We start from the raw sequence: 27,822 nt of genomic DNA, 5'->3' as shown, positions 1-27,822 counted from the left end.
TACTCCAGAATCATCTGGGTCCAGTAGCAAGATATATTATCAGGACGACTGGAGATGGTACTGGATGTTTAAGGCAATTGGGGTTAAGTGAACTTGCCCAGGGTCACATACCTAGTAAGTGTCTGAGATCAGATTTGAACTCAGGTCCTCTCAACTTCAGGACCAGTGTTCTATCCACTGTGCCACCTAGCTGCCTCACATCAAAAGGCACCTCACCCAGGAAACCTTCCCCAATTCCTCTACCCTGAGGTAGACATCACATATCACTTTCATAGACTGCCTTGTATTGGAGCTTTTTAGGTCCTTATCTTCCTTCTAGATTGTCAATTCCTTGAGGTCAGGGACCATGTGTAACTCATCTCTTTTTGAATGAACAGAGAGGGTTAGTTGTTGAGTTGAATTTGGATTTCCTTTACATGAAATCTGTATTGTTTTCCAGAGATAGAGGTGGATCCTAATATAGGGCATCTATGACCCTGAGCATTAAGAAGCTGCCTTCAGGGGCAGCTAGGTGGCGCAGTGGATAGAGCATCCGGCCCTGGATTCAGGAGGACCTGAGTTCAAATCGGACCTCAGACACTTAACACTTACTAGCTGTGTGAGTGACCCTTGGCAAGTCATTTAACCCCAATTGCCTTGTGAAAAAAACAAAAACAAAAACAAAAAAAGAAGCTGCCTTCACCCTTGCCCCTAGATCATGGAATGACTAGTCCCTGGGTAGTGCTTCTCTGCAGCACTCTCTCATTTGTTGATCTCATCAGCTCCCATAGGTTCAATGATAAATTCTAGACAGAAAACTCTTCCAGTTGCACATCACCAACTGCCCATTGGACATTTCTAACTGGATGCCCCACAGGCATTTGCAACCCAGTGTGTCCAAAACACAATGGATTTTCTTTTCCCCCAAACCTACTCCCCTTTCAAACTCCTCTTTTTCTGTTGAGGATACCACAATCCTTCAAGTTGCAAATCATCCTTGGCTCTTCATTTTACAAGGTGGGTCACCACAGAGATCCATTCGGTTGCCAAATCTTGTTGTTTTTGCCTCCATCACATTTTTCATGTATATTCCTTTCTCTCTATTCATATGGCTACTATATTAGTTCAGTCTTATCACTTCTTACTTCAAGGCCAGTGCTCAATCCACTGTGCCACCTAGGTGCCCCCACCTTGCCCAGACTTTCCCCCAGAATGAGGAGTTTGATACTTGGTGACCTTGGATTCAGAGTACAGGTAGGATGTTGCAGTCAGCTAGCCTCCCAACAGGGTTCTGAGAAGCTGGGGTCACAGGATATAGAAAAGTTCAGGGCTAGATATCAGGGACTGGGTTCTAACCCCAGCTCTGCCTCTAACTGTGTAACTCTGGGCAATTCTCTTCCCCTCTGTGGTCCTCAGTTTTCTCATGAGTCAAATGAAAGGAAGTAGATGTTCTCTAAAGATCCATCCAGCTCTGATAGTCTGTGCATCTTGAGAGGGTCTGAAGGGCAAAATCCTGGTAATGGGTATTGGCTTCTTTTGCAGGAGGTGGTACAGTTTAGTGTCAGAGTGAGGGCCTAAACGAACATGAAAGGTTGGGGGAGAATGAAAAAATCTAAGACAGACAGATAGTGGCCCAGTGGATAGAGCATTAGGCCTGGAACCAGGAAGACCTGAGTCCAAACCTGGCTTCAGACACGTAGCAGATGTGTGACTCTGGGTAAATCACAACCTCTCTTTGCCTCAGTTTCCTTTACTGAATATAATATATGGAAATATGTGGTCATACAAAATGAGGTTATTAATAGCTCCTACCCCACAAGGTTGTCTGGAGGGTCAAATGCTTAGTACAGTGCTTACTTCATAGTAGGTGCTGTATAAATGCTTATTCCTTTTCCCTTTCCTTAGAGCCCTAAGGTTCAAAATGAAGGTTCTCTTTGTCACTCACCTTGAAGTTAAGTCCCAAGGTCTGATCAAATTGTCTCCTGACAGCTTGAGTCTATATTCAGCCCAGTCCGTCAAAAAAAAAAATGGGAACACTAAGTTTTAATTTAGAGGAAATGTCAGTTATTGCTTTCAAAATAGCTAAGAAAAGTATCCTTATAATTCATGATCATAGCCAAGCAGGAAAGTTCCCCAAATATGGGATTTTTCAGGAATTCTTACTTTAATAAATATAAGAAAATGAAAGTAATAGAGTTTCTTTGGAAAACCCTGATGAAAATTCTGATGGAGAATACCATCCAAAGAATCATATCAACTCAGAGAAGGAGACACTTTAGCTCATATAATCGCAGGCAAGGATTTTAGGAATTAAGGAAGGGATGCTCGAGAGGATCTAAACCAACATCTTATTTTATAGATGGAAAATAACTTGGAGTAAAAGAAACCGAGTTTGAATCTGGGCTCTATCACTTACACTCTGTGTGACCTTGAACAATCACTTATGCGCTCCAGGCCTCAGTTTATTCACCTGTAAAATGAAGGGGTTGGGGACTTTTGAAGTACCTCCCAGTTTTAGAACTGATGCTATAATATCTTTTTTTTTTTTTTGAGGATGAGGGTTAAGTGACTTGCCCAGGGTCACACAGCTAGTAAGTGTTAAGTGTCTGAGGCTGGATTTGAACTCAGGTACTCCTGAATCCAGGGCCAGTGCTTTAACCACTGCGCCATCTAGCTGCCCCGCTATAATATCTTAATAATGGCTCACAATCTCTACCTCCTCTGACATTCTATGCTCTGTATTGTAAGGGTCATTTTGGTTCTGATTAAAAACAATTTTTATTGTTATTTTCTGTTTCTTACATCACAGTTATCCCAAATATCCCTTCCCTTCTCCCAGAGAATCATCACATATGACAAACAGTACTTTTTTAGAGATGAAAAAAAGTCAGTGGGGCCCACATCAGTGTTTGGCCCACATCTTATGTGGTTGCCACAGCAGCTGCCTTGGTCCTCTGGACAGACACCTGAGTGTGAGTCTTCACAAGATGGTTGGTGAATTCCTGATAGGGAGACTTAGTAAACACAGTCTCCTTCCACAGGTCTGGGGTTAGGTAGTTGTATGTTTTGGAGATGGCATCGAAGGTAGCTTTAGCAAAGTTGCTCAGAGTGGTAGTACAGCCTTTTGCAGAAGTGTAGCAGTCATCAATTCCAGTCATCATCAGGAGCTTCTTAGGCACAGGAGCTGAGACAATGCCAGTACCTCGAGGGACGGGGATCAGGCACGCCAAAACAGATCCACAGCACCCAGTGACCTTGCATGGCACTGTGTGAGGCTTGCCAATCTTATTCCCCCAGTAGCCACGTCTCACAGGAATGATGGACAGCTTGGCCAGAATGATAGCACCATGAATAGCTATGGCTACTTCCTTGGCGCACTTGACACCCAAGCCAACATGTTCATTGTAGTCACCAATGGCCACAAAAGCCTTGAACCTGGTATGTTTTTCAGCACTAGTTTGTTTCTGAACAGGCATGATCTTCAGAACCTCATCCTTGAATGAAGACCCCAGGAAGAAATCTATGATATCAGATTCCTTAATAGGAAGGGAGAAAAGATAGATCTCCTCCAAAGACTTGATCTTCATGTCCTTGACGAGGTGGCCCAGTTTGGTGACAGGAACCCACTCCTTATCTAAGAAGCTTTTGGGGCAGCTATGTGGTGCAGTGGATAAAGCACTGGTCCTGGATTCAGGGGTACCTGAGTTCAAATCCAGCCTCAGACATTTGACACTTACTAGCTGTGTGACCTTGGGAAAGTCACTTAACCCTCATTGCCCAGCCCCACCCCCCAAAAAAAAGAAAGAAAAGAAAAAGAAGCTTTATTTCCTAGGTAATTTATGTTTTCCACTTTATCAAATTTAGGCTTATTGAGTTCTGTCATTTCTTAATCTGCCTTATGTAGTCTGTTCCATTGAGCTACCTCTCTATTCTTTAACCAATACCAGATGATTCTGATTGCTGATTTTAAAAATAGTCTGGAAGTGCTAATCTTTTCATCATTTCCCCTAGCATTCTGGATCTTTTATTTTACCAAGTGAATTTTGTTATTATTTTATTAAGTTATATAAAGTATCCCCTTGGTATTGATTGTTATCGCATTAAAAGTGTATGTTAGGGGCAGCTAGATGGTGCAGTGGTTAAAGCACCGGCCCTGGATTCAGGAGTACCTGAGTTCAAATCCAGCCTCAGACACTTGACACTTACTAGCTGTGTGACTCTGAGCAAGTCACTTAACCCCCATTGCCTAAAAAAAAAAAAAAAGTGTATGTTAATTTTGGTAGTATTGTGATTTTTATTATATTGGCATGGCTTACCCATGAACACCGAATATTACTTAAGCTATTTAAATTGTTCTTTATTTCTTTTAATTTCTTTTTCTTTTCTTTTCTTTTTTTTTTGTGGGGCAATGAGGGTTAAGTGACTTGCCCAGGGTTACACAGCTAGTAAGTGTCAAGTGGCTGAGGCAGAATTTGAATTCGGGTCCTACTAAATCCAGGGCTGATGTTTTATCCACTGAGCCACCTAGCTGCCCCCTTTTTATTTCTTTAAGGAGCACTTTGTAATCGAAAGTATAAAATCTTTGTGTGCTTTGGGAGGTTATCTCCAAATATTTTATGCATTTTGTAGTCATTTGGAATGAGATTTCTCATGCTATTATTACTTCTTGTATTTTGTTATTATTAAATAGAAATGCAGCTGATTTTTGAGGATTTTTTTTGTACCCTGCAACTTTGCTGCAGCTCTTAATTATCTCAATTAGTATCTTAGCAGATTCTCTGGGGTTTTCCAAGTAAAGCATAATATCAACAGTAAATGGAGATACTTTAATCTCCTCTTTACTTATCTTTATTTCTTTAATTCCTTTCTCTTGTTTGATGTTGTTAGCATTTCCAGACCTATATCAAATAATAGTGTGGATTGTTCTGACATTTTATGTTCTCATTCTTTTGACAAATGTTTAATAAAAGCATACTGATTATTTCATTAGATGTGAAAAAAGCCTTTGACATAGAGCAATGCACATCCCAATGCAGTATCCCAAGCTTAAGAAGTCCCAGGTGGTATGATTTAAGGAGAATCAGGTTCTTCCCTCGCCCGGCCTGTTTCCTGGTCCTAGATGACCCCAGACCAACTTGCCAATCAACCAGCTTTGTGTGTCGTGGTTGTTAGCTCCGATGAGCCTGTTCCCCTCCCCCACCTGGGCCACTTCTACTAGAGCCTACCTCCTGGTTCTCAGCAGGGGTGTAAAATCCAAGTTCTGCCTTAGCACCAGCATAAACCCCTGTAGTCTCTCCCCTGCCCAGGGCTCAGCCCACTCACCAGACTGTGAGCTTAGTTCCAGACGACACTGGTGCTTCAGCTGATTCAGAGGCTCTGGGGTCTCCTTCTCTGGTGAGGACTTCCTGAGACTGGATCTGTGTCAGGGTGACTATGGGGTTGGGCCCGACTCCTCTATCAACACAGCAGCTCCCTCCTTCTGACCTTCCAAGATGTTCTTGGTTAGAAGATGATTTCAGCACATTTTTCTGTGAGTTTTGCTGCTCCGGGCATTTTCCTATAACCTTATTTGGATGTTTTTTGGAGGGATCGTGTCATGAGTTCGGGAGCTCACTGCCTTTCCTCTGCCATCTTGGCTCTGCCCCAGAAGTCCAACACCCTTACTTTTTAACCCTACCAAATGCTCAAGTTATGATCTTACATCTCTTTCACCTTCTCTTGCTAAATTGCTAGATCATACTCATGTTTCTGTGCCTTGTAGTCAATTTCTAACCGGTTGGACTTGGAGCCAGGAAGACCTGAATTCAAATCCTACCTCAGATACTTTATTAATTGTGTGACCATGTGAAAATCATTTCACCCCTCTGTGCCTTTTTTCCTTATCTCTAAAATGAAGTATTAGATTTGATGGCCTCAAGTCCTTCCATCTTTAAATCTATGATTCTTTGATTCCTTACAATTTTGTTTCTTACCCAACCACTCCACTGAAATGTCTTCCTCCCAGGTTATCATTCATTTCTTAATCATTAAATTCAATACTTTTCTCAGTTCTTCTTCTAATTGATTGTTGTCTTTGGGAGCATTTGGCACCCTTGACTTTCATGACACTACTTGATTACATGACACTGGCTTTCTTCTTTCCTCTCTGATCTTTCCTGGGTCTCTCCTTTGCCAGTTTTTCCATCTCCCAAATTCTAAGTGCAAATGTTCCTATGTGGCTTCGTTTTAAGTCATCTTCTTTTTTTTACACTCTCTTTTTTGGTGACCTCTTCAGTTCTAATGGATTCAGTTATCATTTTCATGTGGATGATTCCCTCATTTACACATGAAGCATGAATTGTTCTCCAAATACCAGTTGCTCAGTTCCACTAACAGTTATCATAGCTCAACTGAATGCCTCTTTAGCATCTCAAACCCAATATGTCCACAATAGTACCTGTTATCTTCTTCACTAAAAGTTTCCTGTTTCTCATGAAAGCACCACCATCCTAGTCATCCATGTTGGGGAACTTGGTGTCATCCTTGATTTCTGTCTTCCTTCATTGTGGTACCCTTTGCTTCCATTTCCTATCAGTTACCAAGCTTTGTCAAATATATCTCCAAAACATCTTTCACATCTGTCCCATTTTCCCCACTTATGGGGCTATTGTCCTAAGGCCTCTTATTACCTCTTGCCTGCACTATTGTAATGCCATCCTAATTAGTCTCCCTGCTTCCAATCTCTTCCCTCTAATACATCCTACAAATAGCTACCTTACTAGCTATGTGACCTTGGGCAAGTCACTTAATCCCAATTGCCTCACCAAAAAAAAAAAATTAAAAATAGCTACCAAAATAATCTTGCTAAGATACAAATTGGACCACATCACTTGCTTGCTCATGGATCTTCAGAGGCTTCTCATGACTCTAGTACAAAATAAAAACAAAACAAACAAACAAACTCCTCAGCTGGGCATTCCAGATTCTCCACAGCCTGCCCACAACCTACTCTTCTAGCCTTATTTCCTATTATTTCCTTACAAGCATTCTAAGTTCCAGTCTACTAGCTGTTCTCTGAACTCCAGATCCCGTCTTATCTCTGTGTCTTTGGACAGGTCATCACCTCTGCCTCCTTCTTATTCTCCTTCCTTACTATTGCTTCTTTGGATATTCATCTGCTTTCAAGGCTCAGCTCAGAGGGCACCTCCTTTTTGAAACCTTTCCTGGTCCTCTCCATTCTTAATGGTCATTTCCTTCTCAAATTTTCTGGTACCATACTTCCCTAACTGTGTACCTCTTGCATCATCACAAGGGAAAGTAAGCTCTCTGGGGTCAGGAAATGTTTCATTTTGAACTTTTTATTCCCAGCCCTTAGCACATATTAGTCACTTAATAAATGCTTGTTTGATTGAATTGAATAGAGTCTTTTAAAGTTTACAAAGTGTTTTCTTCACAGCAAACCTGTGAAGCATATAGGGTAAATATTATTTCCTTTTTACAGATGAGAAAACTGAGTTTCAGAAAGGTCAGGATATATTTATGCAGTGATTAAGTGTCAAACTGTGAGTGGAACACACACCCTCTTTTTACTAGATCATACTATATTTATTGAGGCAACTCTCAACCCTATTTAACTTATTACACCCTATTTAAATTTAAAACCCACCCCAAAGCCCCCTTTGGAGGCAGTTGAAATGACTGCTGACCATATCTAACTTTTACATAACAACTCCCTTGAGAGGCACTAGGTTGTTGTGGAAAATATGATGGATTTGGTGTAAGGAGAGAGCTCAATTTCAACATAATTTTTACAAAAACCACACTGTTTCTCTTGAATTCATAGGGTAGAAGACTACCCAGGAGTCTTGACTTTGTGGTATAGTGTGTATCAGTCATCTGAAGACTAGCTAAATGAGAAAAAAACCAAAACATATCACCAGAGCATGGGCTACCAGGGGATAAAAGTATTTTGGTCACAGTGACTCCCAAAGACCATTAGGTAAAGCACATGAGATTGTAATGAAATAAAATGAAGACCAATTACAAAACGGAGCTGGTTTGGTGTGGGAATCAATCAGATTCTATCTCATGAACACTGACCCCATCTTGTGGTGTCACATGCATTTTCCTCCATCTTGTTTTTCTGCTACTCATTCAAGAGAAAATAGATGGTATAAAACATCTACTGTTTCATAAATGCAGGTGGATACAATAATTGAAATTTCTCCATTCTACAAATAAAAAGATTCAGAAATCTACTTGTTCCCCTCCCAACTCCACTGAAATCCATTCTTTCCCCCTTTTAACTTAGAAAGCTCCTAATATTTCCTCTCACTAGAAATTAGATGACCTAATTTTGTATCCTGGTTTATATCCTGGTTAATTGTTTTCTTATAATTAATTGGTCTTATGTGATTAATTGTTTTTAATGCTTAAAAATCTGTCTTATTCTGATTTCAAGGTCTTTGGACTGACTGGGGAGTCCACTGACCCATTTATTATGCCTGTCTAGCTAATAAATTGCTTTTCCTCAGTTATTATTAATTAGCTGCCACACTAGCCAGTCTCCATCAACAGAAGATAGGAAGTGAGTTTCCTCTCCTTGAAGGTCTTCACACAGAAGTGATGTTCTGGAGGGGATTCTAGGTTAGCTATCAGTTGGAGTAGATACTTCTGAGATCTCTTCCAACTCAGAGATTCTATGAGAGAGCTCCCAGGTACTGATAAAGTCATAATCCTTTGAGGTGGTGAAACAAATAAAGATCTTAAAGTGCTGGTAATAACTCTAGAAGGTAGGGTGTGTAAGCATTATTAGGTCTATTTTATAGGTGAAGAAACTGAAGTTCTCAGTCAGTCATCTTGAAAGGATTCAATATGGCTTTTAGGCATGGTTGCTTTTTTTTTTTTTTTTTACATATCACCTCCTCTGAGAGATACTGTGGTATAGTGGGAAGCATAATTGACCTGATATCAGGAGGGACCTGCATTTGAATCCTTCCTCTGACCCTTACTAGATGTCTGTGATCATGTGCAAATTGTTCAACCTCTTTGAGTCTCAGTTTCCCTTTTTGTAAAATGAGTACAATAATGTCTATTTCCATAGGGTTGTTGTGATGATTAAGTAAGATGATGTAAGTTGTTGTCGTTTGTCCTTTGTTCTCCAAGAGGGTTATGACATTGGGGTGATGCCATGACTTGTACTGAATTGGATTTAAGCAAGGGAGGGCTATGCAAGGTCACCAGCCTCACTCTCTCCTCCAGAGCCATATGGATCCAGTGGAAAGATATACATGAGGATGACTGGAGATGGCCTTAGATTTTTAAAATTAATTGGGCTTAAATGACTTGCCCAGGGTCACACAGCTAATAAGTGTCTGAGGTGAGTTTTGAACTTAGGTCCTCTTGACTCCAGGGCCAGTGCTCTATCCATTGCATCACTTAGCTGCCCCTGAAGTAAGTAAACTGTTATATGAATGTTAGCTGCTGTTTATGCTAGTACTGATTACTTCAGGATATAGACCCCAGATGACAAATTTTGCATCTCTTTTACTCTCATCAAGAAATCAGCCTTCCAGTCTACCTTATTTAAAGTGATACACTCTGGTTCTTTGTGGGGGGAGGGCGTTGGGAAATCATTGAATTTGGAACCTTGGCAGAACCACTTCTCTCATTTTTTTTCCAGCGGGGAAAACTTAGCCTGAGATAGGGAAAGGAACTTGCTCAGTCACACAGCAAGTTAGTGGCTGTGTTGGGATTCAATTATAGGCATTGTGATGTCTAGGTCAGGGTTCTTTCCAATGCAACACATCATCTAGTTCCAAGGTATGCTATGTTTTGTGGCTTCAGCCTCAAGTTTAGGTCCAGTTTAGGTCACACAAGAAAGGAGATCAGTCAAAATTGAACCTAAGTATTCTTACTCTAAATCTAGCCCTCCAGTAACTATACCATGATTTCCTGTTTATTTAGCAAGTGACAGCCTAAAGAGGAAACATAGTGTGGTAGAAACAGTCATGTCCTGGGAGTTAGGAGACCTCGCATTTAGTTCTGGTTCCAATCTGTACATCTCTATGTGACATTAAGCAAATCTGATTTTCTGCAGCATTCTTCTCTGGCTATATTTGCTCAGCAAACAGGACGGAGGCATAGTTTTCCTCTGGAGTCATCAGTGCATCCTACTTTTAAAAACCTTGGAAGTCACTTATGCATCTTTTCTCAGAATGGATTATCTCAGCCTGGCTTAAAATTCAGGATAGCAGTGAAGAGCAGAGCAGATGGGGAGCTCTGCCCAGAATGAATTTAGAGGATTTGATGCATGGAAACGCCTTCTATTTGGAGAGAACTTCTGTTTGGGTCTTGGCTTTGCTACTCATTTGCTATGTGACTTTGGTCAAACCCTTGTGTCCTCTGAGCTCCACTTTCCTCCTCTATAAAATGGAGGGGTCGAAAGTGTGATTTAGTAGAAGGACCCTTCTATTTGGAGTGAGAGGATATGAGTTTGAATTCTGACTCTGCTACTCATTACTTGTATGACCATGGCAAAGTCACATTACCTCTCTGAGCCTCAGTTTCCTCATCTGTAAAATGAGGAAGTCAGGCTAAATGAAGTCTAAGATTCTTTCAAACCCTAGGACTTATGGACCATTGTCCCTAACTGTACTTCTAAAACTGATTGCTATTGCAAGACTCTCCTAAAAGGCCTTTGTGCCTCAAGTCTCTCCAATTTGTAATGCATCATCCACATAGATGCCAAAGTGGGATTCCCAAAGCCCATATATGACCATAACATTCTCTTGCTCAGTAAACTCAACATTACTCCCTATTTAAAGCCCCCTGCATCCAGCTGCAGTTTATCTTTGTACAATTATTACATATTCCTCGGCTTTATGCTCTTCATGATCCACAGACCTCTTGGCCTTCTTTCAACATCGTTCATAGATGACAGTTAATTTAGAGTCACCAAGCCTTTGGATAGCCTGTGCCTGATGCTTGGAATTCACTCATCTCACCTTATCTCTGCTTCTTAGGAAACTCAGTTTTCTTTAAGGATCAGCTCAGGCACATTTTCCTTTCATGAGGTCTTTCCTAATTCCCCCAGCTGATAGAGCCACTCCCATCCAAATTACTTGGTGTTGATTTTGTACTTATATTCTACATGCTTACAAATATACATGTTGCTTCCCCCCTTAAAAGGGCCTTGAGAATAGGGACAGTTTCATTTTTGTCTTTGTGTCTCCAGCACCCTGTACGGTGCCTGACACATGGTAGATGGCAAACAAATGCTTACTCCCTGGTCAGTTGATCGTCCAATTCAATTCAATTAACCAGAAATTTAATAAGTGCCTATTCAAGGCCTTATATTAGTGACACAGAGAGAAAGATGAAGAATGATGTAGTCTCTTCCCTCAAGGAGTTTTCAGTTTACTAGGGGGCAAAGTACATGTGTAGAAATAAGTATAATATGTAGGGGGATATATTGCCACCAACATATGTATTTATGGATGTGTGTGTGTGTGTGTGTGTGTGTGTGTGTGTGCATGCCTTCCCTCCTTTTCTCCCTCTCTACTCACCCTCTGTCCATATAGGGAAGTATTATACCCTTGGCTGCAGGTGCTCTGCCCCAAAGAGCATACATTTTGATTGCTGAAACCTCACAAGATGTCTTGGAGTTTACAGGCTGGATTTCTTTTTTTAAGGACCACACCTTAAACGCAAATCACTCTAGCTCTCATTGATTGGCCAACAACGTGTGCCAGTCCAAGCCTCATTTGGTCATTGTTTGGCCTCTTGATGGCTCAGAGTGGCTGTAAATAGCAATCATTTCTATTTTGGCCAGAAACCCTGAGCAGCTTCCCTTCCCAGATTATCAATTGATCCATCCATCCATCCATCCATCCATCCATCCATCCATCCATCCATCCATCCATCCATCCATCCATCCATCCGTCCATCCGTCCATCCGTCCATCCGTCCATCCGTCCATCCGTCCATCCATCCGTCCATCCATCCGTCATCCATCTATCTGTCTGTCTGTCTATCTATCTTATCCATCTACCTACCTACCTACCTACCTACCTACCTACCTACCTACCTACCTACCTACCTACCTACCTACCTACCTATCTATTCCTCTCACCCTTCTGTCTGTTTATCTAATTATTTATTTATTGGCTAGGTAAAAGAAGCCATTCTATGTCTGGTTTCTTACCTAGCCTTAATCTCTGAATGGGCATTGCCTCAGACAAACTGAGACCTGGGAAAGACCTTAGTTTAAAAAAGGACAAGGTCTTCTACTGCATCTGGGATTGTATGTGATTATCACCTTGTATGGTAGGAGGTGTGAGTTGCCCTTTTGCTTATACACTCTGGTCACACATGATGATTCATGGGGCCACAGATTTAGAACTGGAAGAGACCTCAGAGGACATGTAGTCTAGTCATTTTACGAATGAAGATACTGAAGCCCTGTGACTATAAGATCAGTGCTTTATTTGTGTTACCCTGAGTAAGTCACTTAACACTGTTTTCTTCAGTTGCTTCAATTGTAAAGTGAAGATAATAATAACACCTACCTTGCAGGGTTATTGCGAAGATCATATGAGATAATATTTGTAAAAGCTCTTAGCACAGTGCCTGGCACACAATAGGAGCTATTTTTTTCAGTTATTTTAATTGTGTCTGACTCTTCATGACTCTATTTGGGGTTTTCTTGGCAGAGATACTGGAGTATAGCCATGTTCTTCTCCAGCTCATTTTTTGGATGAGGAAATTGAGGCAAACAGGGTTAAGTGACTTTCCCAGGGTCATACAGCTAGTAAGTATCTAAGGTTGTATTTGAGTTTAGGTCTTCCTGATTCCAGGTCCAGTATTCCCAAATATGAACTAAATTAGTGTTAATTTGATTCTCCCTTCCCTCCTTTACTCATTGTTCCACATCATTGTTTATTGATCTATAAAATGGAAGGGTAGACCAGATTATTTCTATAGTCCTGTAGTAGGCCTAGGCCCAGTTAGAAGATGTTCTTTCTGTGAGAAATAAAATGGTTGATCAAGTTTTGGGGGTCAATCAGAGGATGCTTTTCCTGTGAAAAAAAAACCAACAAAATTGTTAAGCAACTAGATAGCAAAATCGACACGTCAAGGGTCCCCAGAAATTAGGCACTATAAAATTTATAGCAGGAGGCTAATTGGAAGTCATATGTGTTTACTACATGACTAGGACCATGTGGTGATGATGACCCCCAAAATTCAGGAATGTGACCCCAACTGTTTCAAGTATCCCCTCTCTCCAAAAGCTGTAATTTTCCAGTTTCAAGTGTCCCCCATCTACCCTCTATAAAAGCACTGTCTTTATTCTTGCTCAGGGAGGTTGAGTCTTAAACTCTTCCTCCAGGCCACATTCCCTTGTGACAAAAAAAACAAAACCAAACCTTTATCTCTTATTCAAATGTGTGCAAGTTTAATTCTTTACTGAGGATATCCAAGAACCAGCCCAGCTGTGACAGTCCCCTCTACTACTGACAATGTTCTAAGCAATCTTCCTGTTCTGACATCTGAGGGTTGATGTTTAAAAATCTGAATTTTCTGGAAATATTGTCTGCTTTTCCTTCTATTCATTATATTAATAGTTCCTGAAAGTTGCCTTCTGTTCGAGAACTTTTTGTCTTAGCAAAGATCATGTGTTACAAGTAGCTGATTTCTATTTCTCTCTCTCTTTTTTTTTCTGGTGAGGCAATTGGGGTTAAGTGACTTGCCTAGGGTCACACAACTAGTAAGTGTTAAGTGTCTGAGGCCGGTTTTGAACTCAGGTCCTCCTGAATCCAGGGCCAGTGCTCTATCCACTGTGCAACCTAGCTGCCCCAATTTCTATTTCTTTTGAAAGGTCCATGTTTCTTATTTTATAGATGAGGGAATTGAGGAATAGGGAGGTAGTGAATTGCCTGAAGTCTGATCGGTAATATACATAAAAGCTGGGATATGAAAGGTCCTTTTATTCTAGATCCGGGTCTCTTTCCATCATGCCATGCTTTCCATGTGCCTCTATATGTGTATTCCTTTCTCTACTTGCTCATGGCATATGTATTTGTGGGACTCTGTGTGCCAGGTTCATGAGAAAAATATTTTCTTGCTATTTTAATGACTAAGATTTTCTATTAAATGTCTTTGGTTTGAGCTAATTTAGTCCTGTGGCTGAATCACAAAAGTCAACACATTAATTACTAGTGGCTCTTGAGCTATGGTTTCTGAGTACCTCATAGAGTACCTCAAAACTGGGGTAGCCTATTAGAGTGTGACCCCAGGTGCTATAGATAAAAGAGAGAATGAAAAAGAATCAAAGAGTAGAGATCATAGATGTAGAAGTAGAAGAAACTTTAAAGATAATTTAGTCCAACTCTTTTATTTTATTAGAGTAGGTAACATGCACAGAGACATCAAGTGACTTGCCCAAAGTCACACAAGTTGCAAATGTCAGTGGCAGCAGAGGGGAGGACAAGACTTGAGGACAACTAGTTTGACTGGAATGCAGAGTGTATGAAGTCATGGGAGATGAGGTGGGAGCCAAACTGAAGATGGCCTTAGAATTTAAGGCTGTGGAATTTGTATTTTAACCTATAGGAAATGGGGAGCAAAGAAAGGTTTTTGAGCAGTGGGGTGACAGCACAAGATCTGTGCATTTGGGGGTTGTGTGGAGGACAGATTGGAAAAGGGAGATACTGGAAACAGGAAACTAGTTGAGAATCTGTTAGAATAGCCTAGACCAGGGTGTCTTAAACTTTTTCCACTCGTGACTCCTTTTTACCTGAGAAATTTTTATGTGACTCTGGGTATATAGGTATATAAAATAGGTATACATAACCTTTTATTGTTGCCAAATTTTTGATGACCTCCACATTCAGTTATGCTAACCTATATGGTGTCATGACCCACAATTTAAGAAGCTTTGGTCTAGACGAGGACCTGAACTAGGGTGAGAGGGGAGAAGGGATAGATTTGAGGGATATTGTGGATAGAGAAATGATAGAATTTGATTAGAGATGGCCTGTGAGGGGTGAAACTCATTTCATGTTATTCTTCTTCTTTATGACTCAACATCACTATATTACTTATATTTTCACTCTTCCCCTGTCAGATTTAACCTTCCTTCACGGAAGCTTAGTTCAGGTGCCTCCTCATCTATGTACCCTTCCCTGACTCCCGAAGATGTCAGCATTCACTTTTGTCTTAAATCTTCCTAGAGTTCTTTGCTCTTGCTTTCTCATGCATTTCATTCTCTTCCTTGGATTATACTATTCTCCTCTGGATTGGATTGTAAATTGCTTAGAGGGACTATTGTATTCTAGGATTCTGTGACTACTTCATTTTTGTTTTGCAACTCCTTGCTCCTAGCATGATACTTTATATATAGTGAGAACTTAATAAATGGTGAATTGATTCGAATAAGGGGCACCTAGGTGGAGCAGTGGATGGAGTGCCAGGTCTGGAGTCAGGAAGACTCATCTTCTTGAGTTCAAATCTGGCCTCAGACATTTACTAGCTATGTGACCCTGGGGAAATCACTTAACTTTGTTTGCCTCGGTTTCCTCATCTGTAAAATGAGCTGGAGAAGGAAATGGTGGACCACGCCAGCAGCTCTGCCAAGAATATCCCAGATGGGGTCATGAAGAGTCATGCATAACTGAAAAATGATGAAACATGAAGAGTCAAAGAGGTTGATGTTTCCCACTAGTGTGATTGCTGGGGCCATTGATAAGAATTGTGGAAATAAAGAACATTGCCTCTGGAATCAGAGGACCTAGGTTCAAATCCCACCTCTGATCCATTAAATATTTGAGCTCTGTTTTTGTTTATTTGAACTTTCCATTGTGCCAGTAACTTCTCAACCTTTCGCTTTTGCAATGGCATATCTTTGTAAAGCTGGATTTGGGGTGCTTGCTGTGATAAAGGCAAGTACGAAAATCAAGATGGAACACGAAAAGTGGGTGCTGCCATCCCATGTGGTTCCAACGTTTGAGAAGTTGGACAATGCCTAAGGGCATGAACATTCCATTAGCAAGTAATTGTGGTTATTGAAGAATGAAATAAAGCTTTTTTTCCTTTTAACTTACATATATTATGGAACAGGAAATGTAGGTGGTGCCATCCCATTGGATCTCAAGTTTTGAGAAGCTGGGCAGTGACTAAGAGGCATGAATCTCCCATTAGTAAGTAATTGTGATTATCTGAGAATGAAATAAAGATTTTTTTCTTTCAACTTATGTGTATTGTTTTGTCAAATGACTACTTGGTTGTAAGGACATAAATACTTTTTGAATTTTTTGGACCTAACTATTTAATAAACAGAACTATTAGCTATTCCTTTTGACTTAGGAATACCGTGAAAAAATTACAAGATACCAAGGGTGCCATGAAGCACCTCTGGCCTGGATGGTCCCTGTCTGGCTTCAGACCTATGATCCTAAGTGGAGGAATTTGGAGAAGGGTCATCTTTCCTGAAGGAGATGAATGAGTTGGATGTGTTGAGTATGAGGTGTTAATAGTACCATTTTATATTTTTAGAGGTTATGGGGAACTCGGAGGCAATCTAGTTCAATGCTTCCGTATTACAGATGAAGAAAGTGAGACCAATAAGGTTAATGACTTAAGGGCACAAAGGTAGTATGTGTTCAGATAGATGTCCCAGAATCCAAATCCCAGAGTCTCTAATACAGCTTAGATCTCAGAGCTCAGTATCCAATCCACCCTAGAGCCTAAATCCAGCCTTACCTTGTCTGGCTTAGCAAAGCACATTGTGTGCTCTTTGCCTATTCAGGTCACACCCCACAGTCACTGAAACTACTTAATCTTTTTTTTTTAAATAATAAGCATTTTTATTTAAAATTTTGAGTTCCAAATTTTTATTCCTCCTTCCCTCCCCTTATTTCCCCCTCCCTGAGTTGGTAAGCAATCAGATATAGGTTATACATATGCAATTCTGGAAAACATTACCATATTCATAATTTTGTTTAAGAAAACTTGAATAAAAGAAAAAAAAGTAAAGAAAGTGAAAATAGCATGCTTCATTCTGTGTTTAATCAATATCCTTTCTTTGGAGATGGATAGTATGCTTCATCATTAGTCCTTTGGAATTGCCTTGGATCATTGTATTGCTGAGAATAGTTAAGTCATTCAGAATTCTTCATCAAACAATATTGCTGTCACTGTGCACAACATTCTCCTAGTTTTGTTACTTCACTATACATCAGTTCATACAAGTCTTTCCAGGCCTTTCTGAAATCATTCTGCTTGTCACTTCTTATAGCACAATAATATCCCATCACCATCATATGCCACAGCTTATTTAGCCATTCCTCAATTGATGGGCATTCCTTTGATTTCCAATTCTTAGCCACCACAAAAAGAGCGGCTAAAAATATATTTGTAGAAATAGGTCTTTTTATCTTTTTGAGGATATCTTTGGGATATAAACCTAGCAGTGATATTGCTGGGTATGCACAGTTTTATAGCCCAGAAACTCAATATTTTTTGGTAGAAAAGTGCTTTGGATCTCTCAGGGAGTCCTTTGAGTCCCCTCTATCTGGCACTACCATGGTAAGGTCCGACCTTAAAGGTTCTCTGTCTCTGTCTCTGTCTCTGTCTGTCTGTCTGTCTTTCTTGGAGGCACATGTGATTCTCTTCCCTTTGCCCTACAAGTAGGGAAAAAAGAGAGCATAGAAGCCTCATGTAATTACTCTTAAACAGCTACCCCCATATCCGGTCTGATCTCTTAGCCTGTGATGGTGTTTGGGCATCCTTGAAAAAACAGACTCTTAGAGTTGGAGATGAGCATTTAAGTTCATGTGAAAAAGACCAGCACTTAGTAGACTAGCAAGCTCAATAGAAATGCAATAGTAGCAACAAAAACTTTGCTAGGGGCAAAGGTCATGCCATCTGAGGCTAAATTAACACATCTGTAGGATGAAAACGAGAGAAGTTCCTTTGCCTTCAGCCCTTGTCCAACCTCCTCTGGTGTATTGTGTTTTGTTTTGGGCACTACATTTTATGAAGTACAGCAACAAATTGGACCTTGTCCAGAAGACAATGGCCAGGAAGGTTGGAGGGACTAGAGAATATTTTATGCTAGAGTCAGTTGAATAATAATAATTGGTCCCATTTATATGGAGCTTTAAGGTTTATAAAACATTTCCCTCACACTAGCTCTGTGAGGAAGGCACTCCATTATCTTTTTTGCAGCAGATGAGAGACAGAGAGGAGAAATGACTTATGGTCAAGGAGGCAGTATATGCATTAGCTAGGATTCAAACTATATTCTCTTGACTTTTTCCATTACACTTTTTCAATTGAGGGAACTGGAGATATTTCAGCTAGAGACAAGAGGACTTTGGTGGGGAGGCAAGGAGGGAATGAATGAAACCCACTTACTTCTTCCAAAAAACAGGATGTTTCCTTAGCTTCCTATGGCATTCTCTGTTCTGGCCAGACTTAAAAAGGAGGTAGGTATCGTATAGTGCTAGGGAGGGGAGAAGGAAGACCAACTATGGAGAAAAGATAAAGAGGTAGGGAGTAGAGAGTATCATAAATCTTCTTGACCTCAAGTCCCAAAGGATAGACTCCCCTTCATTTCTTTTTAGATTGAGCTGTGATATTTCTGCCCACTCCTGACTTTTTATACTGACAAACTCTCCCAAGCCCAGATGAATTCAATGTATTTCTATTAATGAGAAGATTCTTATCTCAGGTCCTGGGACTCTGGGATGGCAGCCAGTTCCTGGACCAACACTATTCATAGACTTATAAGTCTATGCAGCTGGAAATGACCTTATGAAGTCTTTGAGGTAGCCCCCTGCCCTCAGGCACTCATCCAAACCAGATGTTGTTTATAAAAGTTTCAATGGCTTAAAGTTCCCTGGGGACAGAGATTCTGAAAGCTCTTTCCAGAAACCCACTGCAGTCTTTCTAGGGTGGAGTCAGTCATAATATTTCCTTCTTGCAATTCCCACCCATTTCTAATTTTATCATCTTGAGTAGGGGTTCTTAACCTGGCATCCACAGACCATTTCAGGGAGTCTTGGATGAGAAAAAAAATATATCTTTATTTCAATATAATTAGTTTTCTTTGCAATCCTGTAGATTTTGAGCATTTCAAAACATTATTCTGAGGAAGGATAAATGTGTTGTTATTGTTGAGCAATTTTTTCAGTTGTGTCCAACTCTTTGTGAATACATTTAGGGTTTTCTTGACAAAGATACTGGAGTGGTTCACCATTTCCTTTTCTAGTTCATTTTACAGATGAAGAAATTGAGGCAAACAGAGTTAAATGACTTTCCCAGGGGTCATACAGTTAGTAAGTGTCTGAGGTTGGATTTGAACTCAGATCTTCCTGACTCTAGGCCAGGTACTCTATCCACTGAGCCACCTGGTGCCCAAGGGACACATAGGTTTCACTAGATTGTCAAATAGGTCTATGACATTTTTCACAAAAAGGTTAAAAACCCTGGCTCTAAGACGAATGGGCAGCTAGGGGCTACCTATTAATCCTCATGTACTGGATAGGAATTATTAAATCACCTGGATTCATAGTCAGGAGACCTAGGTTTGGGTCCTGGCATCAACATTTATTAACTGAGTGACCTTGAGTGAATTGTTTCACAACTCTGGCTTTCAGTTTCTTTATCTGAAATAAAAAGATTGGATTTTTGATCTAACAATCTCAAAGGCCTCTTTATAAAGCTGTATGTTTTCAATGCTCAAATGGTTATGTAATCTCACTGATGTTAGTATTCTAATGAGGCAGGTCATAATCCTTTCATAATTGCCTATCCTTTAGGAGATACACAATACACATACACAGGCAGACATGGAGACAGAGATGGAGAGGGAGAGGGAGGGAGAGAGAAACAGAAAGACGAAGACAGACAGAGAATGAGAGAGAGAGAGAGAGAGAGAGAGAGAGAGAGAGAGAGAGAGAGAGAGAGAGAGAGAATGAGAGAGAAAGAGAGAGAGAGAGAGAGAGAGAGAGAGAGAGAGAGAGAGAGAGAGAGAGAATGAGAATGAATCACCTTTGGGAAGTTGTAGAGTTATTTTAATGACCCTAAACTTCTCCCTTAAGTCCCATCTTTTTTTAGGACCAATACTCTACCTACATTGTTGTATGTCTGTGAGTCATAGAAAATGATAGTGTTTGAACAAATGAAAATGAGTATCACCCATAGGGCAATGGAAACACATATGGCAGTTGTGAATAGGCTAAAACATGTTACAGGAAAGAGATTAAGAAAAAGCTCTGGGGAAAAAAAAGTATGTATAAGAAAAAGCTCTGGAATGAATATATGTGTGTATGTATATATGTATATATATATGTATATACACATACACACATGTACAAACACATATAATTTTTTATCTAGGAAAGTAGGTATATAGGTTGGCAATTATTCTTCTGGTCACTTTTTTCCCCTTCAGCATAGCAGGGAAAAAAGACCAAAGAGCAATCAGGTCATATAGCATCTGGGGTCTAACCATCTTTACTTGTAGGTGACCCAGCCTTAGCCTGCCACTCAGCTCATTGGTATATATTTAATTTTATTCTCCAGAGCTCTATAGGGGTATGTTTGTATAATTTCTCATTAATAAACTTGAAATCTCTTTCTTATTAGGTAATTAATTAATTTGGGCCTCAAACTGAATTCATTAAATATTAATTATGTAATAAAAGAGAAACTTCATTTCCAGTAGTAATTACTCTTTATAATTAAAGAAATGTTAAAATCACTGGTATGTATAGTATTAATAAACAAAAGAAACAATAAACACAAATATATACACATGTGTACACATGCAAACATATATACAAATATATACTCATATACACATATACATTATATATGTTGTTGTTTAGTCGTTTCAATCATTTCCGACTCTTTGTGACCCCATTTAGGGTTTTCTTGGCAAAAATACTGAAGTGGTTTGACATTTCCTTCTCTAGCTCATTTTACAAATGAGAAAACTGAGGCAAACAGGGTTAAATGACTTGTCCAGGGTCACACAGCTTGTAAGTGTCTGAAGCCACATTCAAACTCATGAAGATGAATCTTCCTGACTCCAACTACTGTACCACTTAGCTGTCCTATATATACTTACACATATGTACATATATTCCCAATATATAGATACATATTATATACAATGCATATGGAAATACATATATGTGATTAATACAATGCATATATAATGTATATATACATACACACATATTCATGGGGTGTCCCCAAAGTCTTAGTGCAGTTTCAGGTTTTAATAGTTTAAAGCTGCACTGTGACTTTTGGGACACTGTGTGTGTGTGTGTGTGTGTGTGTATGTGTAAAACTAGTTAAAATATTTTGGCTATGACAACCATCAATCTATTGCCGGTTGACTTTTCTCTGTTTTGTAAAAACTCAGTATTATGCTATTCAGTTTTTCTCCAGTTATCAAGTAAAATCTCTTCTCAAAACCTCTTTACAAAATACAGATGAAAACAGCTTCTTCCAAAAGGAAGGTATCTCCATCTTCTTTCTTTGTCTTCATCAGCTTGTCTCCAGTAATTACAGGAAACATCCCTTCATCTTTCAAGCTAGTACCTCCTTGTACCAGAAGCTCCATCTCCCAATCTGGGAAATGTCCAATGACTAGCCCTTACACCTGACATGCTTACCTTTTACACTTCCACTCCCTGACTGCCTTAGCTTCTTTCAAGGCCCAGATAAAATTTTCCCTTTTGCAAGGTGTTTCCTGATTTCTCTCAATGCTAATATCTTCTCTCTCTAGATCACCTCTAATTTCTACTGAATGCATCTTGTTTGTACATGCCTATTTACAATGTTTTCCCCATCAGAGTGTAATTTCCTTGAGAGCAGGGGCCATCCTTTGCCTTTCTTTGTATCTCCAGCTTTAGTACACTGCTTGGCACATAGTAGGTACTTCATAAGTGCTTGTTGACTGGCTAATCCTTTGAATAATCCCTCTCCAAAGTTTATCAAGTAGATCCTTACATATTACTGTGAGTCGCAGACACAACATACACCTTCCTGACTCTATAGGAAAAGGTACACATAGTCAGACTTCTAAAAATTTAATTTTATTATTTTCCAGTTACATATTACATATAAGGATAGTTTTCAACATTTGTTTACACTGGATTTTTAGTTCCAAATTTTTCTTTCCTCCCCTCTCCCTTCCCTCCTTCCTCTCCAAAACAGAAAGCAGCCTGATATAGGTTGTATATGTATAGTCACATTAAAAATATTTCTACATTAGTTATCTTGTGAAAGAAGAATGAGCACACAAAGGAAAAACCTCAAACAAAAAAAAACAGTCCAAAAGTAGAAACAGTATGGTTCAATCTGCATTCATAATCCATAGTTCTTTTTTCTGGATGTTGAGAATATTTTCTATCATGAGTTCTTTGAAACTGTTTTGAATTGTTGCACTGCTGAGAAGAGCCAAGTCTATCGCCATTATTTATCACACAATGTTGCTGTTACTTTGTACAATGTTCTCCTGGTTCTGCTCATCTCAGTCAGCATCAGTTCATGTAAGTCCAGGTTTCTCTGAACTCTTCCTGCTCATCGTTTCTTACAGCACAACAGTGTGATGAAATAATGAGATTTAGCAGATACTCAAACACCCACCTGGAGATGAATCTAGACTGATTGAATCAAGTGAGAGTGATTAACTGCTGATTAGCCTACTTCAAATTAACTGGATTGTAATCACACCTTGAGAACACCTTCAGAACCAATGGATTTGGATGATGCCAACCAATCAGCTTGAAGCAGTGTGTAAGGACTGCCTTTGTTCCAGACCTATAAAAAGCTTCCACAACCAGTTTGCTGGAGAGAGTTTGTGATTGAAGCAGGCTTGTGGCAGAGGGCTTGAGGAAGAACCAGACCAGGCTGGAACTCTAGGCTAAGTAGGTTTTTTTTCTTAACTTTCTGAACTCCATGGGAATATCTGTATGCTTTAATAAATGTTTAATGCCCAAGGACTGGTACTAAAGCTTCTAATTTAAGGCGACCACAATTTAGATTTTAAACATCACAAAAGTATTCCATTACATTCATATACCACAATCTGTTTAGCCATTCCTCTATTGATGGTCAATTCCTCAATTTCCAATTCTTTGAAACCACAAAGAGAGCTGATATAAATATTTTTGTACACGTGGGTCCTTTTCCCTTTTCTATGGTCTCTTTGGGATACAGACCTAGCAGTGGTACCACTGGGTCAAGGGTATGAACAATTCCATAGCCCTTTGGGCATAATGCCAAATTGCTTTCCAGAATGGTTGGATCAGTTCACAGCTCCACCAACAATGCATCAGTGTTCCAATTTTTCCATAGCTTCTCCAACATTTATTATTTTCCTTTTTTGTCATATTAGCCAATCTGACAGGTGTGAGGTGGTACCTCAAAATTGTTTTAATTTTCATTTCTCTGATCAATAGTAATTTAGAGCATTTTTTCATATGGCATTAGAAAGCTTTGACTTCATCAGAAAACTGCATGTTCATATCCTTTGACCATTTCTCAATTGGGGAATGACTTGGATACTTATAAATTTGATTTAGTTCCTGATATATTTTAGAAATTAAGCATTTATCAGAAATGCTGGCTGTAAAAATTGTTTCACAGTTTTCTGCCTCCCTTCTAATTTTGGCTGCATTGCTTCTGTTTGTACAAAACCTTTTTAATTTAATGTAATCAAAGTCTTCCATCTTGCTTTTCATAATATTCTCTATCTCTTGTTTGGACATAAATCATTTTCCTCTCCATAGATCTGAGAGGTAAACTATTCCTTCCTTTTCCTAATTTATCTATGGTATCACCTTTTATGTCTAAATCTTGAACCCATTTTTACATTATTTTTGTATAAGGTGTAAGATGTTGGTCTATGCCTAGTTTCTGTCATGCTCTCTTCCAGTTTTCCCAGCAGTTTTTGTCAAATACTGAGTTCCTATCCCAGAAGTGGGAATCTTTGGGTTGATCAAACAGTAGATTACTATAGTGATTTACTACTGTGTCTTCAGTGCCTAACCTATTCCATTAACCCACCACTCTATTTCTTAGCCAGTACCACATAGTTTTGATGACTGCTGCTTTATAATATAGCTTCAAATTTGGCATGGCTAGCCCACCTTCCTGTGCATTGTTTTCATTAGTTCCCTTGATATTCTTGACTTTTTGTTTTTCCAGATGAATTTTGTTATTATTTTTTCTAGCTCTATGAAATAATTTTTTGGTAGTCTGATTGGTATGGCACTGAATACCTAAATTAATTTAGGTAAAATTTTCATTTTTATTATATTATCTCAGCCTATCCATTACACAGATTGGATTTTATTTGTGTGAAAAGTGTTTTGTAATTGTGTTCATAGAGTTCCTGGGTTTGTCTTGGCAGGTAGACTCCCAAGTATTTTATGTTGTCTACCATTACTTTAAATGGAATTTCTCTTCCTATCTCTTGCTGCTGAGCTTTGTTGGTCATGTATAGAAATGCTGATGATTTATGTGGGTGTATTTTATATCCTGCCACTTTGCTAAAGTTGTTCATTGTTTCAATCAGTTTTTTAGTTGATTCTCTAGGATTCTCTAAGTATACCATCATATCATCTGCAAAGAGTGAAAGTTTTGTTTCCTCCTTGCCTATTGTAATTCCTTTAATTCCTTTTTCTTCTCTTATTGCTATAGCTAACATTTCTAATACAATATTCAATAATAGAGGTGATAATGGACATCCCTGTTTCACCCCTGATCTTGGGAATGCCTCTAATTTATCCCCATTACATATCATGTTTGCTGATGGTTTTAGGTAGATACTGGTAATTATTTTAAGGAAAGCCCCACTTTATCCTATGCTCTCTAGTGTTTTTAATAGGATTGTATTTTGTCAAATGTTTTCTCTGCATCTATTAAGATAATCATATGAGTTTGGTTAGCTTTGTTATTGATGTGATTGATTATATTGATAGTTTTCCTGATGTTGAACCAGCCTTGCATTCCTGGTATTAAATCCTACCTGGTCACAGTATATTATCTTGGTGATCACTTGCTGTAATCTCCTTGCTAATATTTTATTTAAGATTTTTGCATCAATATTCATTAGGGAAATTGGTTTGTAATTTTCTTTCTCTGTTTTGGCTCTTTATGTCATAAATGAAATTTGGTAGAACTCCTTCACCTATCTTTCCAAATAGTTTGTATAGTATTGGAATTAATTGTTTTTTAAATGTTTAGTAGAATTCACTTGTAAACCCATCTGGCTCTGGAGATTTTTCCTTAGGGAGTTCATTAATGGCTTGTTCAATTTCTTTTTCTAAAATGGGCCTATTTAAGGATTTTATTTCCTTTTCAGTTAACTTGGGGAATTTGTATTTTTGTAAATATTCATCCATTTCATTTAGATTGTCAAATTTATTGGCATACAGTTGGGCAAAATAGGTCCTAATTACGGCTTTAATTTCTACTTCATTGGTGGGGGAATCACCCTTTTCATTTTTGATACAGGTAATTTGGTTTTCTTGTTTTTTTTTTAATCAAATTAACCAAAGGCTTATCTATTTTATTGTTTTTTTCATAGAACCAGCTCTTAGTTTTATTGATTAGTTCTATAGTTTTCTTGCTTTCAATTTTATTAATTTCTCCTTTGATTTTCAGGATTTCCAATTTAGTATTTAGTTGGGGATGTTTAATTTGTTCTTTTTCTAGCTTTTTTAGTTGCATGCCCAATTCATTGATTTCCTCTTTCTCTTTTTTTTCATGTAAGTATTTAGAGATATAAAATTTCCCCTAAGTACTGCTTTGGCTGCATCCCATAGGTTTTGGTATGCTGTCTCATTATTGTCATTCTCTTGGATGAAGTTATTGATAGTTTCTATGATTTGTTGTTTGACCCACTCATTCTTTAGGATGAGATTGTTTCCAGTTAATTTTCAGTCTACCTTTCCATGGCTCTTTATTACATGTAATTTTTATTGCATCATGATCTGAGAGGGATGCATTTACTATTTTTGCCTTTCTACATTTGACTATGATGTTTTTGTTCCCTAATACATGGTCAGTTTTTGAGTATGTGCCATGTACTGCTGAGAAAAAGGTATATTCCCTTCTATCCTTATTCAGTTTTTTCCAGATATCTATCATATCTAACTTTTCTAATATTCTATTCACCTCTTTAAGTTCTTTCTCATTTATTTTGCAGTTAGATTTATCTAATTCTGAGAGGGGAAGATTCAGATTTCCCACTAGTATAGTTTTGCTATTTCCTCTCGTAACTTACTTAACTTCTCCCCTAAGAATTTGGATGCTATACCACTTGGTGCATATATGTTTAGTATTGATATTGCTTCATTATCTATCATACCTTTTTAACAAGATGTAGTTTCCTTCCTCATCTCTTTTAATTAGATCTATTTTTGCTTTTGCTTTGTCTGAGGTAAGAATTGCTACCCCTGCTTTTTTGATGTCAACTGAAGCATAATATATTTTACTCCAACCTTTCCCTTTTATTCTGTGTGTACCTCTCTGTTTCTTTTTTTCTTTTTTGGTAAACAACATATTGTAGGATTCTGATTTTTAATCCACTCTGCTATTTGCTTCCATTTTATGGGAGAGTTCATCCCATTCACATTCAGTTTTTTTTTTTTTTTACCAAATTTGTTTTATTCTTTACACTTCTTCATTCATCTTGATTCAGTCATTAGTGCTGCTTCCTTCTGAAGGAGCATCCTTCTGTAAGTCTTGCCTTTCCTCCTGTAGACTGACAAAGTACAGTGGAGCATCTGACACAGAGAACCACCATTTGTGCATGGCTGAAGACAATGGTGATTTTATAGCAGCCCAGGCACTTTACATCCATGAAATATGAGTTCGGACTCTGCATCAGACACTTCTTGTGTTTCTACTTCTCCTTGGGAGAGGGGTGCAGGAGATCTTTCACAAGAGGCATGTTGGCATGGGGAGATTTTCACCACTGGAAAAGCACATTTACAGTTAAAATTATTAACTGTTTATTTCCCTCCATCTTCTTTTCCCCTTTGTACTCTTTTTTTCCTTCTTTCATCCTATTCCACTTGAACAGTGTTTTGTTTCTGACTATTGGCTCACTCAATCTGCCCTCCCTTTTTTCAGCTGCCTTTCTTTTTCTTGCCACTTTTCCCCCTGCTTCTGCCCTCCCTTATATCAATACCACCCTTTCCCCCTTCTGCTTTTGTTTCCTTAAAGAGTAAGTTAAGTTCCTTTGTACAAATGGGAGTGTATTTTATTCCCTCCCTGAACCTAATCTGATGAGAGTAAGGTTGCAACAATGCCCACCCCTCCCTTCTATGGTAATGGATTCTTTTTGTGCCTCTTTATATGATGTAATTAACCCCATTCCACTCCCCCTTCCTCTCCTCCCCTAGTCTTCTTTTATTCTGCCCCTTAAGTTTCTTTATAGCATTACATCAAAGTTGATTTAATAACAATATCTAACAGAGATACAGATCCCAAAAGTTAAAAGTATTATCCTCCCTCATAGGTATGCAAGCAGTTTAACATCATTGAACAACTTTTTCCCTGCCTTGTTCACCTCTTTATATTTGTCTAGAGTCTTGTATTTAGAGATCAAATTTACTGTTCAGTTCTGGTCTTTTTCTCAGGAAGCCTTGGAAGTCCCCTAATTCATTGAATGTCCATCTTTTCCTCTGAAAGAAAATGCTCAGTTTTGCTGGGTAGTTGGTCATGGGTTGTAATCCAAGCTCCTTTACCTTCCTGAATATCATATTCTAAGCCTTGGGATCCTTTAATGTTGAAGCTGCCAGGTCCTGTGCAATCCTGACTGTGGCTCAATGA

At 38.9% G+C, this 27,822-nt stretch overlaps 1 protein-coding gene and 1 pseudogene across 1 annotated transcript; both read right to left on the bottom strand.

Annotated features, from left to right (window-relative positions):
• Window positions 1-2,900: 2,900 nt before the first annotated feature.
• Window positions 2,901-21,787, bottom strand: LOC122738874 (40S ribosomal protein S2-like). Its single transcript, XM_043980763.1, has 2 exons — window positions 21,648-21,787; window positions 2,901-3,633 (listed from the first exon to the last, which is right to left on the bottom strand). Exons 1-2 carry the CDS (start codon window positions 21,785-21,787, stop codon window positions 2,901-2,903), a joined length of 873 nt encoding a protein of 290 aa, XP_043836698.1.
• Window positions 21,788-26,624: 4,837 nt separating this feature from the next.
• On the bottom strand, window positions 26,625-26,938 carry LOC122744235 (annotated as a pseudogene).
• Between the last annotated feature and the right edge of the window lie 884 nt (window positions 26,939-27,822).

The sequence above is a fragment of the Dromiciops gliroides genome, chromosome 2 (genome assembly GCF_019393635.1).
Source record: "Dromiciops gliroides isolate mDroGli1 chromosome 2, mDroGli1.pri, whole genome shotgun sequence".
In the NCBI taxonomy this organism is placed as follows: Eukaryota; Metazoa; Chordata; class Mammalia; order Microbiotheria; family Microbiotheriidae; genus Dromiciops; species Dromiciops gliroides.
This window is presented reverse-complemented; position numbering and strand designations above follow the sequence as displayed.

Bases quoted from the DNA above. Each gene is read 5' to 3' on its own strand.
- LOC122738874 (XM_043980763.1), bottom strand. From the start codon at position 21,787: ATGCATTCAGTAGAAATTAGAGGTGATCTAGAGAGAGAAGATATTAGC. The intron at 3,634-21,647 runs GTAAGCATGTCA...TGCACCACATAG, and splicing joins AGGGAGTGGAAGTGTAAAAG to CTGCCCCAAAAGCTTCTTAG.